Source organism: Mandrillus leucophaeus, unplaced genomic scaffold (genome assembly GCF_000951045.1).
Source record: "Mandrillus leucophaeus isolate KB7577 unplaced genomic scaffold, Mleu.le_1.0 Scaffold193, whole genome shotgun sequence".
NCBI classification, from domain to species: domain Eukaryota; kingdom Metazoa; phylum Chordata; class Mammalia; order Primates; family Cercopithecidae; genus Mandrillus; species Mandrillus leucophaeus.
The window spans coordinates 55,308-80,952 of NW_012101954.1; the positions used below are offsets into that span (position 1 = coordinate 55,308).

At 46.7% G+C, this 25,645-nt stretch overlaps 2 protein-coding genes across 6 annotated transcripts in view; both read left to right on the forward strand.

The window, feature by feature from the left end:
• Positions 1-16,921, forward strand: part of VPS33B (vacuolar protein sorting 33 homolog B (yeast)) — a 25,008-nt gene extending 8,087 nt beyond the window's left edge. For all 3 annotated transcript variants that reach the window (XM_011978351.1, XM_011978352.1, XM_011978353.1), the window contains 20 exons: positions 726-775; positions 1,310-1,377; positions 5,261-5,306; positions 7,113-7,207; positions 7,517-7,621; positions 8,022-8,118; positions 8,339-8,416; positions 8,622-8,695; positions 8,983-9,069; positions 9,258-9,348; positions 9,586-9,660; positions 9,922-9,986; positions 10,110-10,164; positions 11,914-11,960; positions 12,837-12,969; positions 13,548-13,621; positions 14,742-14,843; positions 15,360-15,435; positions 15,542-15,658; positions 16,291-16,921. In XM_011978351.1, coding sequence (XP_011833741.1) covers positions 726-775; positions 1,310-1,377; positions 5,261-5,306; positions 7,113-7,207; positions 7,517-7,621; positions 8,022-8,118; positions 8,339-8,416; positions 8,622-8,695; positions 8,983-9,069; positions 9,258-9,348; positions 9,586-9,660; positions 9,922-9,986; positions 10,110-10,164; positions 11,914-11,960; positions 12,837-12,969; positions 13,548-13,621; positions 14,742-14,843; positions 15,360-15,435; positions 15,542-15,658; positions 16,291-16,370 — 1,615 coding nt within the window. In that variant the 3' untranslated portion in view covers positions 16,371-16,921. The remainder of the gene's footprint in view (positions 1-725; positions 776-1,309; positions 1,378-5,260; positions 5,307-7,112; positions 7,208-7,516; positions 7,622-8,021; positions 8,119-8,338; positions 8,417-8,621; positions 8,696-8,982; positions 9,070-9,257; positions 9,349-9,585; positions 9,661-9,921; positions 9,987-10,109; positions 10,165-11,913; positions 11,961-12,836; positions 12,970-13,547; positions 13,622-14,741; positions 14,844-15,359; positions 15,436-15,541; positions 15,659-16,290) is intronic.
• A 4,021-nt stretch (positions 16,922-20,942) lies between these two features.
• Positions 20,943-25,645, forward strand: part of PRC1 (protein regulator of cytokinesis 1) — a 28,366-nt gene continuing 23,663 nt past the window's right edge. For all 3 annotated transcript variants that reach the window (XM_011978354.1, XM_011978355.1, XM_011978356.1), the window contains exon 1: positions 20,943-21,188. In XM_011978354.1, coding sequence (XP_011833744.1) covers positions 21,178-21,188 — 11 coding nt within the window. In that variant the 5' untranslated portion in view covers positions 20,943-21,177. The remainder of the gene's footprint in view (positions 21,189-25,645) is intronic.

Genomic DNA, 25,645 nt, shown 5'->3' on the forward strand with positions numbered 1-25,645 from the left:
CTCCGCCTCCCGGGTTCAAGCGATTCTCCTGCCTCAGCCTCCTGAGTAGCTGGGATTACAGGCATGCACCACCACGCCCAGCCAGTTTTTGTATTTTTTAGTAGAGATGGGGTTTCTCTATGTTGGCCAGGCTGGTCTCAAACTCCTGACGTCAGGTAATCCACCTGCCTCTGCCTCCCAGAGTGCTGGGATTATATGTGTGAGCCACTGCTCCCAGCCTACTATTATTATTTTTAATAGAGATGAGGTCTCACTGTGTTGCCGAGGCTAGTTTCGAACTCCTGAGCTCAAGCAATCTGCCCACCTTGGCCTCCCAGAGTGTTAGGATTACAGGTGTGAGCCACAATGCCCAGCCTTTATTTTTAACTGACAAATAATAATTGTATATTTTTATGGGGTATTCTTTTATTGTTTTTTCGGCACTGACTGTTAACATACTCCATATATGCACTTTTTTTGCCCACTGGATTGTAAATTATTTGAGAACAGCAATTTTTGGGTCCACTATAGGGCCAGTAATGTACCCAGCTCATCACATTCTACCCATTGTGTTGAGAGTATCTTCTGTGGTTGGTGTATGGTGGACCAAGAGAATGGCATAACTTTGGCTAGGATGAGACCTGTAGGGCAAATGGCAAAAAAGTTGGTATTATTTCAGTTTCTTCTAAGTTGCCATCCAACTTGATAATTTTTCTTCACTGTTTTTTTTTCTTTCTCTCTCATAGATTGTGCTTCTTGGTCAGACCCCGCATCAAGAATATGCGATACATTGCCAGTGAGTGTGCCATGGTACTATGTATAACTGTGGGAAAGGGCGGGCAAGATCTAAGGGCCTTGGCCATAAGGACCCTCTAATAAGAAAATAATTGTTTGAGTTGGCTATAGCACTTGTAAAGGATATCTGCTTCCCTGCTTCTTTTTTGTTGTTGTCATTTTTTTTTTTTTTTTTTGAGACGGAGTTTCACTCTTGTTGCCCAGTCTAGAGCACAATGGCATGATCTGGGCTCACCGCAACCTCCACCTCCCGGGTTCAAGCGATTCTCCTGCCTCAGCCTCCTGAGTAGCTGTGACTACAGGTGCCCACCACCAGACTGGGCTAATTTTTTATATTTTTAGTGGAGACGGGGTTTCACCATGTTGGCCAGGCTGGTCGCAAACTCCTGACCTCAGGTGATCCACCCGCCTCAACCTCTCAAAGTGCTGGGATTACAGACGTGAGCCACCGTGCCCAGAAGCTTCCCTGCTTCTAGTGTAACTGCTTCGTGCAGATGGCTCATGGCTTGCTGGGCTGCATTCCTTCTCTCTGTAGGTCTTGTCAATGCTGACAAATTGGCTGGCAGAACTCGCAAATACAAAGTGATCTTCAGCCCTCAAAAGGTGAGTTTGGATCCTGGAGGAAGTGGGATAAGGTAGAACAGGACTGAGGACCAGGCAGGGGTAAGGGGCCAACAGCACTACCTCCCTGTCTCAGTTCGTTTTCTGTTGCTGTAACAGAATGCTTGAGACTAGGTAATTTATAATGAACAGAAATTTATTCAGCTCATGGTCTGAGGAGGTAGTGAAATCCAAGAGTGTGAGGCTGGCATCTGGCGAGGGTCATCCCATGGCAGAAGGGTGGAAGGTAGAAGCCAGCACATGAGACCAAGAGGCACCCAGGGGCTGGACTTGCCTTATAGCAAGCCCCTCCTGCCATAAGGACATTAATCCATTCATGAGGACTCCTCCCTTACGACCCAATCACCTGTTATTAGGCTGCACCTCCCCACACTGTTGTCCTGGGGATTCAGTTTCCGTTGCACTCCCTCAAAGCAAATTATGTATGATTGAACAAAATACCTGTCACTGTCTTTTCATTTACATATCTTCAATTGTTTAGCAGAGGGTCTGCCAGCATACTGTCCCAAATAAAGTGTTGTGGAATTGTGTGAGGAGGCCTCTAAGTAGATTTTTTTAAATGAAAAGCTTCACACTTGCGAGGTAGAACCTGCTTTGTATCCCTAACACAAACTCTAGTATAGTAATGGTGCACGATGTTACGGCTTTCAATGACTTTCTCCCTGTATCCCTCTTTAATAATAAATTAGATAAATCATCACCCCCCTCCTCCCATCCCCTATGCTTATGGGGATGTGACTGGGCTGCCCCTAGGTTACTAGAACCATGCCACCATGTATTGGAAAAGCCTTTTCTTGCACAGGAAAGGAGCCTTAGAGACTGTTTTACTCCACCCCAACTTTGAGCAGCTGAGGGAACTGAAGCCCATGCTCACACAGTGAGTTAGCATAGCCAGGCTAGAGCTCTTCCATCTTTAACTCAATAATTACAGTACATATTTGGAGGTCCATCATAGTCTATCCATTTCTTGATTCCATTGAGCTCCCCTCTCACCTGTGCATCAGCTACATTCATCCTCAATCCCAGTGATTGGGAGGAATGACGTTCCAGGCCTTCACCTTGCCAACCATAGGCCTATAAAGCTACAGCAAGTAGTGCATGCATACTTAGAGAAGGTAGAAACTAGACTAGGAAGAACAGAATTTATTACTTTTCAATCTTTCTAAGAAAATTCTAGAGAAAATAGAAGCAGTAACTAAGGACTGAAGCCTCTGAAACCAGGCTGTCTGGATAAAATCCACCCTTGAGGCCTTATTACCTGTGTGGTCTTGGGTTAGGTACTAAGCTGTTCCGTGTCTCGGTTTTCTCATCTGGAAGATAGAGTTGATAATAGTACCTATCTCTTAATTTAAGTGAGATGACTTTGAGTCTCTGTCGAAATAAGAAATCAAGTGGGACCCTAGGCTTATATTGTTTTCTCCTTCTATAAAAGGAATAAGAGGAAAGAATCAGTGACCTTCCTTTGAATGTCACCTGAAGATTGATAGCACAATCTTACAAATATTTATCTTAAGATAATATGCTTAGGAATACAAACATGTGAAGTATTATTACCAGGGCAAGAAATTATTGAGTAGGACAACCACTCAGAATTATAGGTACTTTTGAATGCTATTAAAAGAGTCATAGCAATAATTTCTAGTTCTTGGACCCTTACAAAACCATTTCTTTTTTTTTCAAATTATGCTTCCAAGGACAGATTTGGTGTTTTGTTTTGTTTTGTTTTTGGAGACAGTGTCTTGCTTTGTCACCCAGGCTGGAGTGCAGTGCCGCAGTCTTGGCTTACTGCAACCTCTGCCTCCCAGGTTCAAGCAATTCTCCTGCCTCAGCCTCCCGAGTAGCTGGGACTACAAGTGTGCACCACCATGCCTGGCTAATTTTTTGTATTTTTAATGGAGGTGCGGTTTTGCCATATTGCCCAGGCTGGTCTCGAACTCCTGAGCTCAGGCAATCCACCCACCTCTGCCTCCCAAAGTGCTAGGATTACAGGCATGAGCCACTGCGCCTGGCCAAGGACACATTTGTATTAACAGGGAATAATCCTACAAGTTAAAATAATCCTACAAGTCTCTATATTACACAGAAAAACAAAATTGGTATTTTAATGAGTGTTCTCCACTTAACACCTTATCTAATCAAATTATTTGACCTAATTTTATATTAGGAGGCATCTCTCTCTCTTCTTTGAGACTCCTTTGTTAATTATGAAGATTGGCAGTTTTCAGACCTGGCTCTGGAATTCCATTACTTAGCACTAAAAGTTAAAAGCAGGCCTGTAGATTTCAGTTTTCCTGGCAGAAATGAGTGAGGGAGGAATAGAATTCTTCTGCATAACAGTAAAACAAGGAGCACGTAGCATTGATCTACATCTCACAGAGCTAGTATGAAGATGAAGACAAGTGATTCTTGTAAAACACGAAGAATAATGCCTAATCCATTTTAAGGGCTTACAACATTAGCTGTTAATAATGTCATCTCATTATCAGATGTGAGTGCCCTCAGCATTCTTTCTTATTACTTTCAAATATTCACCCTTTCCCCACTTACCTCAAAGGAGGAAGAGATCGTAGCCTTTTCCCTTCGAAGATGAGCTGTTCCATGCCAGTTCTTGACCCCGTTTCTGCTTTCCTTCTCCATTATCTTGCTTTACCAGATAGACTTTCTCTTCTGGTCTTCACCCATGTCTATCCCTTCTAAACAATGTCCCCCATTTCATCTCTTCTCAGGACTCCCCCTTCTTTCATGGCCAGGCTTCTGTGAAGACTCTTCTACTGTCACTGCTTCTGCTTCCTCATCTCCACCTTCATCGTTTCATCGAGTCTCCCTCAGGTCTCTGTTGTCAGATCCACTGGTGTCTATTTAATGTTAATCCTACTTAACTTCCCTGGCGTTTGACACTGTTGCCCACCCTTCCTTGCAACTCTGACCTTTTCTGCCTTGACTATTGCTGTTTTCTCCTGCCCCTACCTCTCTGAGTATTCTTTCTCAGTCTTCTCTGCCAGGTCCTGTACTCTGGCCCCCTTTCATCTTGGTGTTCCCTAGGGTCCTGTCCTTAGCTCTCCTCTGTGTGTTCTTTTCTCTTGGACAGACCATCTACTTTTTTATTTATTTATTTGAGATAGGGTCTCACTCTGTTGCCCAGGCTGGAGTGCAGTGGCGCAGTCTTGGCTCACTGCAGCCTTGACCTCTTGGGCTGAAATGATCCTCCCACCTCAGCCTCCTGAGTAGCTGGGACTACAGGCACGCACCACCATGCCCGGCTAATTTTTCGTTGTTTGGTAGAGACGGGGTCTCTACCTTGTTGCCCAAGCTGGTCTAGAACTTCTGGACTCAAGCGATTCACCTGCCTCGGCCTTCCGAAGTTATGGGATTATAGGAGTGAGCCACTGCACCCAGCCACATCATCCACTTTAAATACAGGGTATATGCTACTTAATCCCAAGTCCTTGTCTGTGTCTCCAGAGGTCCCGTGGGCATGTCCTAAACAGAACTTACTCTCCCTTGTACAGATCGTTTGCTCCCATCTGCTCCTCCACAATTTCCAGAGCACTTCGTGCCGTTGCTCTCATCTCTGCCTGTACAACTTACCTTTCGAAGACAGCTGAATTCCTTCTCCTTTGTAAAGTTCTTCCATTCTCTCAGGGAGATAAGAAACAATTTACTCAAACATAAATTAAATGGATGAGAAAGAAATGAAGTGCTGGGCTGGATGATTCTAATGGTCCTTTCTAGATCTAAGAGTCTGGGTTCCCTTTTCTTTCACTGGGTTCAGTAATTATGGTCCTCATCAGTGACCACAGAGGAACTGCAGAGAAGTAGAACAGAGAAGAAGGTGGTTACTAATCAATTTCCTTTTCTCTTTCAGTTTTATGCATGTGAGATGGTGCTTGAGGAAGAGGGAATCTATGGAGGTGAGAGGAGATGAATGTGAGTGGAAAGGGACACAGAACATACAGAAGAAAAAACTGTTGTTGTTCTCCACCCACCAGCTCTTTCTTTTCCTGGTCTTATTCCTGTTAGTGTAGCAGGAGGAGAGGTTCCTGAGAATGGGAATGGGAACAGGACCACAAATTAGAACACTACTCGGGGCTGGGTGCGGTGGCTCACGCCTGTAATCCCAGCACTTTGGGAGGCCTGAGGTCAGGAGTTCGAGATCAGCCCAGGTAACATGGTGAAACCCCATCTCTACGAAAAATACAATAATTAGCTGGTTTAGCTGGGCGTGGTGGTGCACGCCTGTAATTCCAGCTTACTCGGGAAGCCGAGGCAGGAGAATTGCTTGAACCCAGGAGGCAGAGGTTGCAGTAAGCCAAGATCACGCCATTACACTCCAGCCTGGGCGACAAGAGTGAGACTTAGTCTCATAAATAGGTAGGTAGGTAGGTAGGTAGATAGATAGATAGATAGGTAGATAGATAGATAGATAGATAGATAGATAGATAGACAGACAGATAGAACACTATTGGGGTAGTAAGAAAGTAATACCAGGGCTTAGAGTTGGAAATGACCAACCACTCTTTTCTCACCTCCCAAGGCTCCCACAGGAAAAACTGGGCCTCCCCTCTGTGTATTTCTCAGGCTATTCTCCACACAGCCCAAACCTGATCACAGCACTCCTTGCTGGAAATCTGGCAGCAGCTGAAAATAAAGCCCAGAATCCCCAACATGCCTCCTATCCCTTGCACAGTCTGGCCCTGCCTGTCCCATTAGCCTCATTGTGTGCTACTTCCTTCTCCTGACTCACCACCCTCCAGCCAGAGGGATTTTACCTATGCTTTTCCAGGTGCCCAGGATGTTCTCCATCCTACAGCTTTTTGCCTTCCCAAGTCTTACGCAAATTCTAAGCTTAATTTTCTCTTCTTGAGGGAAGTCTTTCCTACACCCCCAGTTGTGGTTACAGCCCTTTAATATATGGTGCTCACAGCTTGCTGTTTGACCTCTTTGGAGCACAACCGTGATTTAACAGTTTGTGTCATAATTTGTCTGGTGTGTCTCCCCCACTAGACTGTAAGCTCCAGAAGGTTGGGAGCATGTCTGTTTTGCTCACTGCTGTATCTCTGGTGTTCATATAGTCCTGCATGTAGGCAGCTTTCAGTAAATATTTGCTGAATAATGAATGAGCAAGCTGGGCATGGTGGCTCACGTGTGTAATCCCAGCACTTTGGGAGGCCAAGGCGGGCGGATCATCAGAGGTCAGAAGTTCGAGAGCAGCCTGGCCAACATGGCAAAACCCTGTCTCTGCCAAAAATACAAAAATTAGCTGGGCGTGGTGGCACATGCCTGTAATCCCAGCTACTTGGGAGGCTGAGGCAGGAGAATCGCTTGAACCCAGGAGGTGGAGGTTGCAGTGAGCCGAGATCTCACCATTGCACTCCAGCCTGGATAATGAGAGCTAAACTCAGTCTCTAAATAAATAAATAATGAATGAATGAATGAATGAACGTTTTCTTGGCACTTTTGGTCAGCCCTCTAGTAAAAACCTATCACTTACCACATTGTGTTACAGGCTGCTGTGGTCGCATCTCCTTTCCTTATCAGACTGTGAGCTCCTTAAGGGCAGGGACTATGTCTTATTCTTCTTTGAGCCTCTATTGCTTAATGCAGTACTGGCGTGTGGCAGGCACTCAAATATTTGTTGCATGATTGTGGCGGACCTTCCCTCTTAACGTGGAGCTAAGTACCTTCTACAGGGAGGCTGATGCTCTGTGTCCCCACAGATGTGAGCTGTGATGAATGGGCCTTCTCTTTGCTGCCTCTTGATGTGGATCTGCTGAGCATGGAACTACCAGAATTTTTCAGGGATTACTTTCTGGTAAATGCAGAGGCCCTTGGGTCTTGGCATCAGGGGATGGAGACACATGTGGGATGCAGAGGGCTAGAAATACCAATGTAACCTTTGTCCAACTCAAGTAATTTATCACGTGATGATAAAGTGATAGTGATATAGTGATTGAGTGCTACAGATTGGTCTTTGTGGGACTTCCTGTGGAGCCAATGAAAATGAGCCTTTCAAGCATCCCCCAGACCCTGCCACCCTGCTCCAGGGGTTCTAGGGCTAACCACTTTCCAAATGGTCCTATTGGGTTGATTCATATCTTTGTGACTTGTGTGGTCCCTGCAGGAAGGAGATCAGCGTTGGATCAACACTGTGGCTCAGGCCTTACACCTTCTCAGCACTCTCTATGGACCCTTTCCAAACTGCTATGGAATTGGCAGATGCGCCAAGGTAAGAGCACTAGCAGTACTGTTGTCCCAGCAGACCCTGTTTCCCCTGTTGTGTACCCACGTGAGGTTATCCAAGGGTATCTGTGATATAAGGTGTATTCTTTGCTTTTGTTGTTCTGGAATAGATCCTCAGAGAGGAGAACTTGTGTGACTAACAGAGAGGCAAAAGCCAGGGTCTCCTGGATGGCATTCCTAAATCTCTTTTCATTTTGGGGACAGAGTAACACATCTTCTCACCAGTATGAAGAGTGTCAGGGAAGGATAGACACAGATGGGAGTAGATAGGGCCATATTGTGAATAATTAGCTCCTGTCTCGGGGACAAGAGGAAGTATCACATGGAAGGGGTTGGCTGCAGTAGGGACCTGGACACAAGACTGAGAATGTTTTGGGCCCTGGCAGATGGCATATGAATTGTGGAGGAACCTGGAGGAGGAGGAGGATGGCGAAACCAAGGGCCGAAGGCCAGAGATTGGACATATCTTTCTCTTGGACAGAGGTAAATTATGCCCAGCGCTCCTGTCATCTTTCGGCCCTAGAAGACATGGGAATATGGAAAGCGTGGTGGCAAAGTTAAAATCCTAAGATTGGGGCTGTGAATCCCAGCTTTGAGGAGCGTGGGTCCTTGGCCCTATGGAAAGTGTCAAAGCTGCCCTTGAGCATGCTGTGTAGAAGGCTGGGTCAGGGAGAACCTTCACAGTCAGGGATCTCTGTTTCAGATGTGGACTTTGTGACAGCACTTTGCTCCCAAGTGGTTTACGAGGGCCTAGTAGATGACACCTTCCGCATCAAGTGTGGTAAGTGCCATGGTCCTCTGCATCTTGGCAAGATGGATGTGGTCATCAGCCTTGGCACCTCCCACATGGCAGGGCTTGTGGGAGAGACCCAGACCCTGAATGAACTGCTGGCTTCCAAATAGTTTGAGGACCTTTATGGCAGTTCAGGGAAGGGTAGGAGAAGTCCTCATTGGAGATCCTAATAACTGTCCCTCTGCTCTCAAAGGGAGTGTCGACTTTGGCCCAGAAGTCACATCCTCTGACAAGAGCCTGAAGGTGCTACTCAATGCCGATGACAAGGTGAGGGTGTGGGTGCTAGCAATGGCCCCCACTAGGGCCACTGCTTATACCAGGCTGTGGGCCCCAGCGCTGTGAGGGGCGGCTGAGTCTGTGGGAGAGAGGGTTTCCCCACCAGTTAAGAGCATACCTCAGAGCACGGAGTAGGCATTTGATATGGACTTATGGATCCCAGCTCAGCTTTGTTTGTATTTCTGCCAGAACACCTGAGCACCCTTCCCGTACTGTCATTCTACTGCTAAGTGATGGTTCCGATAGAGTAAGTTGTTCCTGTCTTACTCCCCTCACAGGTGTTTAATGAGATTCGGAATGAGCACTTCTCCAATGTCTTTGGCTTCTTGAGCCAGAAGGCCCGGAACTTGCAGGCCCAGTATGATGTGAGGCTCCAAGCCCTGGTCCTCTGTTTTGTTCCCTCAGTGGCTTCCCAAGGCTGCTGCCCTTGGACTCTCCTTCTAATATTATGACAGGTTCCCTGTCCTTTCTCATGGATAGATGACAACTGAGGGAGGGTGGTGGTTTCTCATGTCTGAGGTTGGGGGGTTAACCTTTGGGAATTTTCCCACAGCGCCGGAGAGGCATGGACATTAAGCAGATGAAGAATTTTGTGTCCCAGGAGCTCAAGGGCCTGAAACAGGAGCACCGCCTGCTGAGTCTCCGTAGGTTTCAGCTTGAGGGGCGTGAGGGGAAGTGACTGTATCCCTCCGGGGAAGGCTCCAGAGTACCATTACCCCGAGGAGGAGATCCCTGTTCATCTGACGCATATGGTCTTATTTGGTGTAAAGTGGGAAGAAGTGCTTTTGGATTTTGCCTTAAGAGGTTTTTATTCTTCTGGACAATAAAGGGACATCTTTCTAGAAACAGGAATATGTCAGCTCCCTTTATCCAACTTGCAGATATTGGGGCCTGTGAATCCATCATGAAGAAGAAAACCAAGCAGGATTTCCAGGAGCTAATCAAGACTGAGCATGGTAACTGCCACAGCCTTGCTGTGCTACTGCCCACACTTCTACTTCCCCAGCTCCCAGCCCCGTCCCACCCTTAAAAGATGTTCTCTGGCTCTTTCCAGCTGACACTGGCTATGTGGAATGCTGGTTCCTGCTAGAAGTCCTGGGGGTCCCTTAACCCACCCCAAGGATGGAGAAAGAGATGGGGAGACAGACACCTGTTAGCATAGATGGCAACAGCTGAGCTGGTCCCCTAGTAACAGGCTCTCCTCTGATTTCTCACAGCACTGCTAGAGGGGTTCAACATCCGGGAGAGCACCAGCTACATCGAGGAACACATAGACCGGCAGGTGCGCAGGTGGAGGGCTGTGGGGGCCAAGAATGGCGTTTAGAGGTGGGATCAGCCTTAAGCAGAAGGAAAAGAACACGTGTTGTGAAGCTTCAGTCCTCCTTGAGTCTTTCTTCCTATGCAGGTGTCGCCTATAGAAAGCCTGCGCCTCATGTGCCTTTTGTCCATCACTGAGAATGGTGAGCCCAAAAGACTAAAGATGAGAATGTCAGATTGAGAAACTATGTCTTAGGGACAGAAGAAGTGATTTTGAAAGGCTAAGGCAAATGTCTTAGCAAACAGAATGTTTCCCTGTAGTTTCATGGGTTCTTTTTTGTTTGGGGTGAATTATCACCAGGACACAGGGTAATTTATTGTTTTAGCCCTAAGTGGGACCACATCCAGGCCACCCTAGAGCCCTGTCATATCTTAGGACTGCAGGGGTGTAGAGCTGAGTGGCGTTTCTCTCATCACTCCATCTGTCCTTATTTTCAATAAGATAAAGATACATTCCAGGAAAAAGGGACAGCAAGTTAATTTCATGAACATTTATTTTATTTATTTATTTTTTTTTGAGACAGAGTCTCGCTCTGTCACCCAGGCTGGAGTGCAGTGGTGCGATCTCGGCTCACCACAACCCCCACCTCGTGGGTTCAAGTGATTCTCCTGCCTCAGCCTCCTGAGTAGCTGGGACTACAGGTGTGCACCACCATGCCCAGCTAGTTTTCATGAACATTTCTAAAATTCCAGATTCTGTAACTTTCGTGGCAACTTGTTTTCACTGTTGAAGTCTTCCAGTTGGTGAATATTCTTGAAGGTTGCCTTCTTTTTCTTTTTCTTTTTCTTCCTTTTCTTTTTTTTTTAAAGACAGAGTCTTGCTCTGTTGCCCAGGCTGGAGTGCAATGGCACGATCTCGGCTCACTGCAACCTCCGCCTCCCAGGTTCAAGCGATTTCTCACCTCAGCCTCTCGAGTAGCTGGGACTACAGGTGCACGCCATCACACCAGGCTAATTTTTGTATTTTTAATAGAGACGGGGTTTTGTTATGTTGGCCAGGCTGGTCTGGAACTCCTGACCTCAGGTGATCCACCTGCCTCAGCTTCCGTAAGTTCTGGGATTACAGGAGTGAGCTACTGTGCCCGGCTGAATGTTGCTTTTTACCCAGAGAAGTATTTTGCTTATTCTAAATCTCATTTACTATAGTTAGAATCCCAGTTATTCTTACCTCGATGGAGAAAAACATATAAGACCATGCTTTTGGAACTCACACTTTTCCTATTTCTCAATAGTTGTGAAGCAGTTCCTAGTAGAACTGCCCCTTAGCCAGGAAGAAATGCATGAGTCTGCCAGTGCAGTGGCTTATTCCTGTAATCCCAGCACTTTGGGAGGCCAAGGCAGGTGGATCTCAAGATCAGGACTTGGAGACCAGCCTGACCAACATGGTGAAACCCTGTCTCTACTAAAAATACAAAAATTAGCCAGGCTAATTGTGGTGGTGCATGCCTGTAATCCCAGCTACTCAGGAGGCTGAGGCAGGAGAATGGCTTGAACCTAGGAGGTGGAGGTTGCAGTGAGCCAAGATCGCACTCCAGCCTGTGTGACAAAGCAAGACTCCATCTCAAATAAATAAATAAATAAATAAATAGATGAGTCATCACTTCTCCTCCCTCCTGCTGCATCCTCCCCACATCCCACTACGATCACCATTAGTTCCAGTGTCCCCTCCTCAGCACCCTTATGTTTCACAGGTCTTCTTGGGAGCTCCCAGACCTAGGCTTTATCTTTCAGTAAGCAAGCTTAAAATTTGAACCAACTGTATACTCTGCAGGGTTAACATTTACTGAATCCTTCCTCCTGAAGAAGGCATTCGTTGCTGGTTGATCTGTACATTTTAGGGTGCCTCTGCCGGCCTCTTTCTCATGCACCTGTCTTACTTTCTTCACTCTTAGGTTTGATCCCCAAGGATTACCGATCTCTGAAAACACAGTATCTGCAGGTAAGGCCTGGAGAATGTATTCTTGAGGGAACTTGGTGGAGGGCAGTTACTGGGCATTTTTGAAAGAGGCAAAAGAAGTGGCCCCTTTCCTGCCTCCATTACCCTCCTGTTTCCATTCAGGCCTCCCTCTTAGAGCTACTAGGGAGAGTCACCTTTCACCACGCCTCTCTGCCCTCTACCCTTGTTTCACCCCATACACTGACGGCGCATGGCCAGTGCTGAGAATTTAATTTAAACATTTCAGCGCTGGCCCCAGAGGTGAGTTCTTACTCCTGGGAGTCTCTCTTATTTTAGCACCGTGTGAGACATTGATTCAGCTTTCCTTCCTGGTACTTCTCAAGTCTTACTTCGTCCAGGAAGCCTTTCCCATACATCCATAGGTCTCTTCGTTTGGTGTTTAATTATTTCTTTTTTTTTTTTTTTTTTTTTTTTGAGACGATGTCTCGCTCTGTCGCCCAAGCTGGAGTGCAGTGGCGCAATCTCGGCTCACTGCAACCTTTGCCTGCCAGATTCAAGCAGTTCTCTGCCTCAGCCTCCTGAGGAGCTGAGACTACAGACACGAGCCACCATGCCCAGCTAATTTTTGTGTTTTTAGTAGAGACAGGATTTCACCATGTTGGCCAGGCTGGTCTCAAACTCCTGACCTCAAGTGATCTGCCTGCCCTGGCCTCCCAAAGTGCTGGGATTACAGGCATGAGCTACCGCTCCCAGCCCTGTTTGGTTATTTCTGATGTGAAAATTTATCTCAACAAAGTGTGAGCTCCTTCACACTGCAGCAGAGGCTACATAGTCCTTCTCTCTCTCACCTCTGTAGTGCCTGACAGTGCTAGATGCTCTTTGGACACTCAGTAAATAGTCTAATTGCATCTTCTTCAGAGCTATGGCCCTGAACACCTGCTAACCTTCTCCAATCTGAGACGAGCTGGGCTCCTAACAGAGCAGGCCCCCGGGGACACCCTCACAGCCGTGGAGAGTAAAGTGAGCAAGCTGGTGACTGACAAGGCTGCAGGTAAGCAGGGAGCACAGGTGACCCCTACTCCAGCTGTTGTCCTGACTTCTCTCAACAGGCAGCACGCTGGGAGGGCCAGAATGAATTGGAGAAGGGGGACTGATTCCTTCCTATTAATGTCATTACCATTATTACTACTATGTCTGCCAGTAAGAGTGGTTTCCACATAGTGAACACTTACCATGTGCTGAGCCCTTTAGTTTCTCATTGAATCCTCACAAAGACTCTGTGAGGTAAATTTTCTCATCCTCATTTTATGGATGATGAAACTGAGGCTTAGAGAATTAAGTGATTTGTCCCAGGTCCCTTAGTTAGTAAGTTAGGTCAGTTTAACTCCAAAGCACATACCAATAAACTTGGGTTACCCTGTGGATTGCATTTAGTAGAGACCTGGTACCCTGTAGGAGGGGGAAGACTGTGGGTGGGGAGAAGGGTGGGAGTTCCAGGGAATTGTAGTTGAACAGCTTCTGAGAGTTTTTGGATGTGATTGGTGCTGTCGTGTCCTGAATGCTGTTGTCCGTGGCAGTGTCATGAATCCATAGACCTTAGGTGAAACCTGACACAGATTTCTTCCCCAGGAAAGATTACTGATGCTTTCAGTTCTCTGGCCAAGAGGAGCAATTTTCGTGCCATCAGCAAAAAGCTGAATTTGGTATGTGGAACAGGGATGGTTAGGGGAGACGGTGGGTTCATTCCATTGTGGGGTACTTTTTTTTTTTTTTTTTTGAGATGGAGTCTTGCTCTGTTGCCCAGGCGGGAGTGCAGTGGCACAATTTCAGCTCACTGCAACCTCTGCCTCCCAGGTTCAAGTAATTCTCCTGCCTCAGCCTCCCAAGGGATTACAGGCATACGCCACCACACCCGGCTAATTTTTGTATTTTTAGTAGAGACAGGGTTTCACCATGTTGGCCAACTTCTGACCTCAGAAGTTCTGGTCTCGAACTTCTGACCTCAGGTGATCCACCCACCTCAGCCTCCCAAAGTGCTAGGACTACAGGCATGAGCCACTGCGCCTGGCCCATTGTGGAGTACTTTGAATCCACAAAAACCTTTTTGTCATTTCATGTGTATAAAGATTCTTTTGTTTGGTAGTCTTATAGCATGGTAGATTCATTCATTTAATCAACATGTAACAAGCACCTGCCAATGCCAGAGAATATTCTAAGTGCTGCTTCAGTGACAACCATATCCCATGTCTCTTAAGGACAGGGAAAGGAGAACCTGTCTCTCCAGCCCCTTCACATTATCCAATAATGGTGCATGGGAACTCATTCCAGAGAACTGGCAGTTACTGAACAGAAACTGCTATCTTCTGTTTCGGATTCTCTTTTCAGGGCTATTGCTGGTTCTCCCTTTTGTTGAAATAAGAATTATTCTTTGGGCTGTGCCACTTTATCTGACCCTTTAAAGGGTTAGGGAGCTGAGCTGTCACTTGCCTAATGAAGTCCCTTTGTCTTTTTTTCTTTTTTTTTGAGACGGAGTCTCCCTCAGTTGCCCAGGCTGGAGTGCGGTGGCGCCATCTCGGCTCACTGCAAGCTCCGCCTCCCGGGTTCACGCCATTCTCCTGCCTCAGCCTCACAAGTAGCTGGGACTACAGGCGCCCGCAGCCACGCCCAGCTAATTTTTTGCATTTTTAGTAGAGACGGGGTTTCACCGTGGTAGCCAGGATGGTCTCGATCTCCTGACCTTGTGATCCACCCGCCTCGGCCTCCCAAAGTGCTGGGATTACAGGCGTGAGCCACCGCGCCCGGCCAAGTCCCTTTGTCTTATAGATCCCACGTGTGGACGGCGAGTATGATCTGAAAGTGCCGCGAGACATGGCTTACGTCTTCAGTGGTGCTTATGTGCCCTTGAGCTGCCGAATCATTGAGCAGGTAAGAGCATATTACTCTTGCTCCCATTCATATTTCATTCTCTCTGCTTTCTCTTGGTCCCTAACTTGTCTTGACTTTTTTTTTTTTTTCTTTGAGCGATGGAGTCTCGCTCTGTCACCCAGGCTGGAGTGCAGTGGGGCGATCTCAGCTCACTGCAGCCTCGGCCTCCTGGATGTAAGTGATTCTCCTGCCTCAGCTTCCCAAGTAGCTGGGACTACAGGCATGTGCCACTGCACCCAGCTAATTTTTGTATTTTTAGTAGAGATGGGGTTTCATATAGACGAGGCCAACTATATGTTGGCCAGGCTGGTCTTGGACTCCTGACCTCAGGTGATCGCCCCGCCTCAAACTCCTAAAGTGTTGGGATTACAGGCGTGAGCCACCACACCTGGCCCTGTCTCAACTTTTTGCTACTTGAGTAATGAGCAAGAAATGTGACAGTCTGGCTGCTGTGCCCTTCCTTTCCTAAGCCTGATATTGTCTGTAGCCTTAAAAACAGTGCTTATACCTTCCCAGGTGCTAGAGCGGCGAAGCTGGCAGGGCCTTGATGAGGTGGTACGGCTGCTCAACTGCAGTGACTTTGCATTTACAGGTATGTGGCATCAACAGTGGGGTAGGCTGGCAGTGAGAGGTGGGCTGGATGCACCACTCAGGACTAGCATGTCAGGGAAGAGCTGAATCTGGCCTGATCCTCACAGACATGACTAAGGAAGACAAGGCTTCCAGTGAGTCCCTGCGCCTCATCTTAGTGGTGTTCTTGGGTGGTTGCACATTCTCTGAGATCTCAGCCCTCCGGTTCCTGGGCAGAGAGAAAGGTAAGAGAGAGCAGAAAGGTGAGAATTGGCCTGCATTGTATATGGGCAACAAAGTGTTGGCTGGGCGCAGTGGCTCATGCCTGCAATCTCAACACTCTGGGAGGCCGAGGCAGGCAGATCACCTGAGGTTAGGAGTTCGAGATTAGCCTAACATGGTGAAACCCCATCTCTATTAAAAATACAAAAATTAGTGAGGCATGGTGGTGGGTGCCTGTAATCCTAGCTACTCAGGAGGCTGAGGTAGGAGAATTGCTTGAACCTGGGAGGTGGAGGTTACAATGAGCCGAGATAGCGCCATTGCACTCCAGCCTGGACAACAAGAGCAAAACTCCGTCTCAAGAAAAAAAAAAAAGAAAAAAAAAAAAAACCCACGCAAAGTGTCCTACATAGGAATAGTTTTCTCCTGGCCTCGGAGTACAACTTGCCATAGCCTTACTGTGGGCTGCTATAGCAGGGAGCCCAGTTATACCAGGCGCAGAAAGCAGTGGTGCCCAAGGGTATGGCACTCAACGTCTCTGTCTATAAACTGGTGCTCTGATCCCATGGGGACTGTGGAAATGGAGGGGCTCTATGGTTATCGTTGGGGCCTAAGATCTGCGCTATCTCTTCTGCTACTGCATTTGACTCCTTAGGCTACAGGTTCATTTTCCTGACAACAGCAGTCACAAACAGTGCTCGTCTTATGGAGGCTATGAGTGAGGTGAAAGCCTGATGTTTTTCCCGGCCAGTGTTGACATCTTCCCTGAACACATTCCTCAGTGGGAGGCAGGCATCTGGCACCCAGCTGTTATAACCAAGTGTCTACCAACTACCTGCTACGAGCCGGGAGCATGGAACGGGTTGGGATTTAGAGAACATATCTGAGAAGAGAGTTCACTTCCTGCTCCCAGGATATTTCTCTTTTCTGTTTATGAAGTACAACCCATGCTGCTAAGATACAAGCAGGAAGAGGTATCCTTTGCTAAATCCTGTTTGAATATCATTGTAAATAAAGCCTCTGCTCTCAGATGTAATATGTTTGTTGTTCTGTACACGCACTTCCATCTTTATTAGTGAAAGCCCATTGGAGCTTTCTACAGGGGCTTCCTATGCTTCTTGGCCTGGACTTTATAGTGGCCTGATCTGGTTCTTCCCTGTAAAAGTCACTCAACCATTCTGTACCTGAGTTTCCTCAACCATAAAATGAGGGGGATGGATGAGGTGACCAGCAAGCACGTTTCCAATTCTAAAATGTTGTGATTCATTACATTTTTGAGAAAATGACTTTGTTGTTTTAACTTAAGGAGGCACTTCAATTTTAAGCATTTTGTTTCTTACTGCAGAATGAAAGATTGTGTGCCATTAGAGCCATTTCAGGCATCAGCAAACAGTGCTCCTATAAATGTACCAGCACCCTCCTCATTGCTGATGCTAGTAGCCTTTCTCCTTCTTTCTTTACCTTTCAAAAATGATGAAATATAGGCCAGGTGCTGTGGCTCATGCCTGTAATCACTGTACTTTTGGAGGCCAAGGCAAGAGGAAAGCTTGAACCCCGGAGTTTGAGACCAGCCTGGATAACATGGCAAGACCCCATCTCTACAAAAAATTAAAAAATTAGCTGAGGGTGGTGGCACACGCCTGTATTCCTAGCTACTGGGGAGGCTGAGGTGGGAGGATCCCTTGAGCCCAGGAGGTTGAGGCTGCAGTAAACTGTGACCCTCTCTCAAAAAAGAAAAGAAAAAAGAAGGAATTACAACCGCCTGTGTTAGTGGCCACTTTTCAGGCCTCTTCCAACTTGATCCCACTGATGACTACACTTTCCTTGAAATTGTCATATTCAGCTTCCATAATACCCTTTCTTTGTCCTCCCACAATCTCTTAGGTTGTTCTTTGATCCCATTTGCTGACATCTCCCCTCTCTCTGTCCTTTGTTGTCATCCACTTCCAGATCTCAAGCTTTCATCTCACTCCACACAAGTATGTCCTACCTGGTCATTCCACAGGCACTTCAAACTCAGCATGTACAAAATAAACTCATGAGTGGAAGCTCTTGTCCCTACTTGAATCCTTTAATCTGCTCTTCTTCCTGTATTCCCAAACTTTGTTCAAATGAGCAAAAAGTTGTATTCTTGGCCTCAGATTTTTTCTTTCTATGCCCCATCTTCAGCTGGTTCCCTTGTCCTATTGGTTCTTATTTTTTTTTTTTTTTTTTTTTTTTTGAGACGGAGTCTCGCGCTGTGTCACCCAGGCTGGAGTGCAGTGGCGCGATCTCGGCTCACTGCAAGCTCTGCCTCCCAGGTTCACGCCATTCTCCTGCCTCAGCCTCCGAGTAGCTGGGACTACAGGCGCCCGCCACCACGCCCGGCTAGTTTTTTGTATTTTTAGTAGAGACGGCGTTTCACCATGTTAGCCAGGATGGTCTCGATCTCCTGACCTCGTGATCCACCCGCCTCGGCCTCCCAATGGTTCTTATTTCTAAATGCCTCTAGTTCATCTTCTCCTCACCATCCCTATGATAGAGGTCTTTATTGTCTCTTGCCTGGGTTTTTGTAAGAGTGTCCCTCCCAGCTGCTCATCTTCCCATCTGTTCCCCATTCCACAGTGCTGCCACTTACTAAGAGGAAGAAAAAAATCAAAACCTGAGTTACTGGATCATCAAAAGTATTCTTCCTACAGAATAAGGATCATTCTGGGCCCAGCGCAGTGGCTCACACCTGTAATCCTAGCACTTTGGGAGGCCGAGGCAGGCAGATCACTTGAGGTCAGGAGTTCAAGACCAGCCTGGCCAACATGGTGAAACTCTGTCTCTACTAAAATATAAAAATTAGCCAGCTGTGGAGGTGCGCACCTGTAGTCCCAGCTACCCGGGAGGCTGAGGCGGGAGAATCACTTGAACCCAGGAGGCAGAGGTTGCAGTGAGCCGAGATCGTGCCACTGGACTCCAGCCTGGGCAAAAGAGCAAGACTCTGTCTCAATAAATAAATAAGTAAATAAAAATAATGATAATTCTGTATAAGAATACATTCCAAGGAAAAGGCATTCCTCAAGCATCTAGCTAGAATTTTGAGTGTTATTTCAAGCTAGTGTGCAAGACCAAAGACACTGCCAACAGGGCTGTTGTTCACAGAAAGAATAGGTGGCATCAGAAAAAGATTAAACAGTGACAAAACATTGCCCTTCCATGAAGTAGAAATATATGACCCTGTAATAGGGGTTTTGTTTGTTTGTTTGTTTTTTGAGAAAGGGTCTTGCTTTGTCATCCAGGCTGGAGTACAGTGGTATGATCATGCCTCACTGCAGCCTTGACCTCCTGGGCTCAAGTGATCCTCCCACCTCAGCCTCCCAAGTAGCTGGGACTAGAGGCTCATACTACCACACCTGGCTAATTTTTGTATTTTTTATAGAGAAAGGGTTTTGCCACACTGCCCAGGCTAAGGTCATATATTATAAACACATATTACACAGTGTTTTACATGTAGCGTTATGCTCTGAATGGATATCTTTGCATCAGTTCTGTGACTTTGTTAGCCTCAGCACCTCAGTGTAAAGGACGAGAGAAAAATTGTCTTATCTCTGGATACTTAATAATGCTGGCCCTAAGAACATGTATGAAAATCACAAATTTGTGAAGCTTTCTGAAAAGCTCTCCTGTTAATTTAACCAACAAAGAATGCAAGTAAATTTTAAAAGTGGTGCTGCCATCCACTCTATTAGTGGTGTCAATGTTAATCAACAGAGTGCAAGGAAATTGAAAAAGTGGTGCCTGTCGTCCACTGAGTTTGTGCTGTGAATATCTGGCATGCTGCTGATAGGTTAAAAAGAACATTGAAGCCAGGCGCGGTGGCTCACGCCTGTAATCCCAACACTGGGAGGCCGAGGCCGGCGGATCACCTGAGGTCAGGAGTTCAAGACCAGCCTGGCCAACATGGCAAAACCCCATCTCTACTGAAAATACAAAAAAATTATCCAGGCATGGTGGTGCATGCCTGTAGTCCCAGCTACTTGGGAAGCTGAGGCACAAGAACCGGGTGGCGGACGTGCAATGAGCCGAGATTGGGCCACTGCACTTCAGCCTGGGTGACAGAGCAAGACTCCATCGCAATTAAAAAAAATAAAAAGAAGAACATTGAAAGCAGCAATGAAGTTTTTCTGAAAATAAGAAAAATATGGTTCTGAAGGTGAAGCAAACAAGCATCCTTTACCTTTAGGGAAAAGGCATATGAACGTAAGTTACAGTTGGCCAGTAAACATGAAAAATGTGCAATTTCAGTTATAATCAAGTGCCAAACAAGGAAATGCCAGTATTATTATTTTACCTACAAAATGAGCAAAGATGTTTAAAAGTATGATAGAATTCAGCCCTGCTGAGGGTAACAAAAGGAGGGTACTTTTCCGGTGAGGCTTTGTGCAGAAGGCAAATTAATAAAGGGAGCATTCAGTAATTACACCTCTAGGAATCAGCCATACGAAAATGCAGGATGCAAAGATTTATGTATGAAGATATTCAGTCCAGCCTTATATTTTAAATTATCTAAATATCAATAGCAGAATGGGCGAGATAGCTACACACCAGGATATTATGCCACCATGAATCACTGGGGAAAAAAATGTGATATATAAGCATTTAGGGATGTAACATGTTCATCGAGGAAAGGAGGCTACAAAAGTACTTTGATGTTTATTTTGAGTTTTAAATTTTTAATGTAACAATTTAGAAACTAATTTGAAAGAAAACCACACCTAGGTGATCTGCATTTATTCACCAATCAGGTGAGTTGGGCAAATCATTCAAATCTTTTTGAGTTTCCTCTGCAATGGTAACAATACTTGCCATCCAGGATTGTGGAGGTTAAATGGGATAACTAGCGTTGAAAGGTTCCAGGCCCATAAGCAGGGCTCAATGTTCCTTCCCTTCCCCTTAGTGTACGGCTTCCTACATCTGGGGAGAAGTCCCACCAAAGATCGGTTCCAAGGTTCGCTTCTTGGATGAGCAAGGGAAACTAGGCTCTAACTTTCCTATTCCTCCCCGCTCCCGGTCCCGGCAGCCGGGACTCAGGGAAGCCGGGAAGCCGCGGTGCTCTCAACTCCTTCCCCGCCCGCGCACTTCGAATACAAACTGCGCCGGGGCGGGGCGGGGCGGGGCGGTGCTCCGATGACGTTGCCGACTCGGGAGGGGAGTCCCTTGAGGCTGCCGCCAATCGAGGGAAGTGGGAGGTGCAGACCACGCCCGCCCACTCACAGACAGTGACGTCATCTCCCGCCCCGCTCCAGCGCTTCCCGGGCCCGTCTCACGAGTCCCCGCCCCGACTGCGCACCCGCGAGCTGCAACCCGAGGGGCGGGGATTTTCGTGGAGCGACGGGACGCGACGCCAATCGCAGCGAGGCTTCGCCCCGTGGCGCGGTTTGAAATTTTGCGGGGCTCAACGGCTCACGGAGCGGCTACCCGGGGTGAGATCGCCGGTGTTTGCGGGTGGTTGTTGCTCTCGTGGCCGTGTTGAGTAGGTCTAGACCTGGACTGACGGCTGCTTGGAGCGTCTGCCATGAGGAGAAGGTGCGGGTTGCGGGGAAATCGAGGGGACGCGGGAGAGAGCGACGCCCGTCTCGGGTTCAGGGGTTCAGGGGTGCGGGGCCCGTGCGGGGTCCCGGGACTAGGGCGTCACAGCAGTCGGCGCTGAGTGAGGCCGGGGGCGCGAAGGGGCAGGGTCTGGAGGCGGCGAGCCAGTGCGAGGGCCGCGACGGAGGTGAGACCTGACGCGCTGCCCCCCGGCGGCCGCGGGTGTCCGCAGGCTCAGACGCCCGGGTGGGAGCCGAGCGCCGGTGCCCGGACGCGGCAGGGCGGGCGAGGCCGGGGGCCCGGGTCGGCCTCCACCCAGGCGGTCAGCGCTGGCGCTCGGACTCCACCCTCCCCGCCCTCGGCGTCTCAGGTGCCGCTTCTTGGCGCAGATGACTCGTAAACCTTCTGTGGTCCTGGCTTCTCTTTAAAGCTGTTAAGTTTATTTATCGTTGTTTTGTTTTATTCTTTGTTTTTGTGGAAACGCGGTCTCCCTATGTTGGCCAGGCTGGTCTCGAACTCCTGGCTTCAGGTGATCCTGCCACCTCGGCCTCCCAAAGTGTTGGGATTACAGGCGTGAGCCACCGCGCCCGGCCCGTTGTTTTTCTTTATATCTGGCCAGCGGTGTTAACGTTTTGTTTGAACTGGAAAGATAGCTTTGTTTCTTTGCAAGTTAAGAAACGGATTATGGAATTCTTTTCCGGTCGTTTTAATAACTTCCTAGGCAGTGTTGGGGAGGGACTGACCGACTTGAAATCCGGACCAGTGACACTGACACTTACCAGCCTTGTGCCTTCCAAATATTAACTTTAATTTCTGAAAGTTGTAGATGAATTATTGTGATGATACAGCGTTAATTTGTAGTTTTTGGTGGAACTGATTGTTCTAAGGCTTTGTAAGATTCTTCATTTCATGATCACTGATTCTGATCTGTCTTTTTCAAATGCTTGCCCTCAGAATGAGAATTGAGTGCCAACATGGTGAAACCCCATCTTAACTGAAAATACAAAAATTAGCCGGGCGTGGTGGTGCGCTTGTAGCCCCAGCTTCTCAGGAGGCTGAGGCAGGAGAATCGCTTGAGCCTGGGAGGCAGAGGTTGCATGAGCCGACATCTCGACACTGCATTCCAGCCTGGGTGGCAGAGTGAGACTGTCTCAAAAAAAAAAGTCCATTAACAGTTTATGAATTATTTAGGCATCTCCTCTATCAAGGGATTGAATGAAGCAGGAGAAAAAATTACCCTTTAGTGTTGGTTCCAGGCTAATGGATATAATTAGACTTTTTTTTTTTTTTTTTTTTTTGAGACAGGGTCTCACTCTGTCACCCAGGCTGGAGTGCAGTGGCGAGATTGCTCACTGCAGCTTTGACCTCTGAGGCTCAAACAAAACTCTGGCCAGAATTAATTATGGTTATTGGTCCCTGAAACAGGTTGCACAGGAGATCAACAAAGCTCCTTCTCTGGAGTGCTAAGAAAAAATAGGGCAGTGGATCAGTGAAGGCTGCCTGAAGGTAGGAAATAATTTAGAGGACCACTTTGAGATTTCTTCCAGTCCAGTGATTTATGTTCAAGACTGGAAAAACTGACTCATTCTACAACCTTTGTGTCCTTGAGTGGTAGTCTTTGTATGCACTCTGAGTTTTTCAGTGAGTCTAAAAAAAATCTCAGACTTGCTCCTTTTAGGGGATTACCTGTAACAATTTTTAGCCAGGTAGTATTTCAGTGTATCATGATAATTGTTCATAATGATTGCTCTGAAGCATCTTAAGAACATACAACTTTTTTGAAATGTCACATTATTCATTCAAAAAGACTTCTTGGGCCTGGCACAGTGGCTCACACCTGTAATCCCAGCACTTTGGGAGGCCAAGGTGGGAGGATGACTTGGGCCCAGGAGTTCAAGACCAGCCTGGGGCAACATAGCAAGACCCTGTCTCTAAAAAATAATAATAATCTATACTAAAAAAGAAAAGAAAAATACTTCTTGAATGTTATATACAAGGAACCATTCCAAGTGGTGGGGATATAGCAGTGAGCAAAAGTGACATCCCTGTCCTCACAGAGTTTGTATTCTAATAGCAAAAGAGGAGTGTAATAAATAAGTTAATCTTAAATGGTGATAAGTGCTATGTAGAGAAATCAAGCAGAGAAAGGGGATAAGAAGTACTGAAGGTGTAGGAAGTGGGGTTGTGGTTTTAAAGAGATGGGTCAGGAAAGGCCTCCCTGAGAAGGTGATCTCTGAGCAAAGACCTAAGGAGGAAAAGGGTGAAGCCATGCAGCATGGGGGAAAAGAGATCTAGGTAATCCGCATATCCAAGTGCCCTAAGCGGGGATAGTGCCTGGTATGTTCCAGAAAGAGCAAGGAGGTCTGTGTGACAGGAATAGAATGAGCACTGAGGTCAAAAGAAATGGCTTTCAGATGGAATGGGCCTTCATAGGGCTTTGCAAAGGCAGAGGCTTTTCCTTGGAGTGAGATGGCAAGTCATTGGAGGGTTCTGAGTAGAAGATTAGGACTTGGGGCTCCTGTGTTGACAATAGATTTAAGGAGGCCAGCATTGAAGTAGGGAGACCAGTTAAGAAGCCATTGCCATACGGCAAAAAGTTAGTGGTGGTGACCTGGACAAGGGTGGGGGTGGTAGTGGTAGCAGCAGCGGTCAGGAGGAATGAGATTCTGCCTGTCTTGTGTAGATAATGCTAATGGCGGGAATATAAGAAAGAAGTGTCAAGGATGATACAAGATTTAAGTTTAAAAAAAAAATTAAGTTCAGTACAATTTGAATGTTAGGAAGAGTGAGAAATGTTAGTTTTTAATTCTTTGAAAATGATCCTCTTACAGGAACTGTCTCTAACTAGAATAATAATAATGGGTGTTTGGTAATTCCAAACACCCATTTCCAACAGGCCAAATAAAATGTGTTATATATTAGTAAAGTTTTCTTTCTTTCTTTCTTTCTTTTTTTTTTAAGACAGTCTTGCTCTGTCGCCCAGGCTGGAGTGCAATGGCACGATCTCAGCTTACTGCAACCTCTGCCTCCTGGGTTCACTGGGTTCAAGTGATTCTCCTGCCTCAGCCTCCTGAGTATCTGAGATTACAGGCACCCACCACAATGCCCGGCTAATTTTTATGTTTTTAGTAGAGATGGGGTTTCACATGTTGGCCAGGCTGATCTCTATCTCCTGATCTCAGGTGATCAGCCTGCCTTGGCCTCCCAAAGTGCTGGGATTACACAACGTGAACCACCACGCCCAGCCATAGTAAAAATCTGTAAGTTTTTCAATTAAGTCACAAATCAAAAAAATTTCAGATTATGTGCGGAGATGTTTTTAATAACAGCTTTGAGATATAATCCACATACCATACAATGTACTTAAAGTGTATAATTCAGTGATTTTCAGAATATTCAGAGTTGTGCAATCATCACTGCAATCAATTTTAGAACATTTTTATCACCCCTTTAAAATCCCATTAGCGGTCAATCCCCTTTCACTCCATGGTCCAAATTCTCCCCACCCCCAACTACAAATCTACTTTTTGGCTAGGCAAGGTGGTACACACCTATAATTGCAGCACTTTGGGAGCCCAAGGTGGGAGGACTACTTGAGCCCAGGAGTTCAAGAACAGCTTGGGAGACTCTGCCTCTACAAAAAAAAAATCTTTTTTTTTTTTTTTTTTTGAGATGGAGTCTCAGTGTGTCACCCAGGCTGGAGTACAGTGACGCGATCTCGGCTCACTGCAACCTCTGCCCCCTGGATTCAAGCGATTCTCCTGCCTCAGCCTCCCGAGTAGCTGGGATTACAGGTGCCCACCACCACACCCAGCTAATTTTTGTATTTTTAGTAGAGATGGGGTTTCACCATATTGGCCAGGCTGGTGTCAAACTCCTGACTTCGTGATCCACCGGTCTTGGCCTCCCAAAGTGCTGGGATTACAGGCGTGAGCCACCGTGCCTGGCCTAAAAGAAATTTTTTTTTGTTTAAGTTAGCTGGGTGTGGTGGCTCACATCTGCAGTCCCAGCTACTCTGGAAGCTGAGGTGGGAGAATCACCTGAGCCTAGAAGGTTGAGGCTGCAGTGAGCCATGATCATGTTACTGCACTCCAGCCTAGGTGAAAGATGTCTCAAAAAAAACATACAAACCCCAAATCTACTTTTTACCTATTCTGGATATATCATATAAACGGAACCATAGCTGTTGTGGTCTTTTGTGACTTGCTTCTTTGACTTGGCATAATATTTTCAAGGTTTATTGCCAAATAATATTCCATTGTATGGCTATATACTACATTTTATTTACCCAATCATAAATTGATGGCCTTTTGTTTTGTTTTGTTTTGACTTTTTGGCTATTGTAAGTAATGCTGCTATAAACATTTGTGTAGTTTTCGTATAAATGTGTTTTCATTTATTTTTGATAAATACCCAGTAATAAAATTGCTGGGTTGTATGAACTCCATTAAACT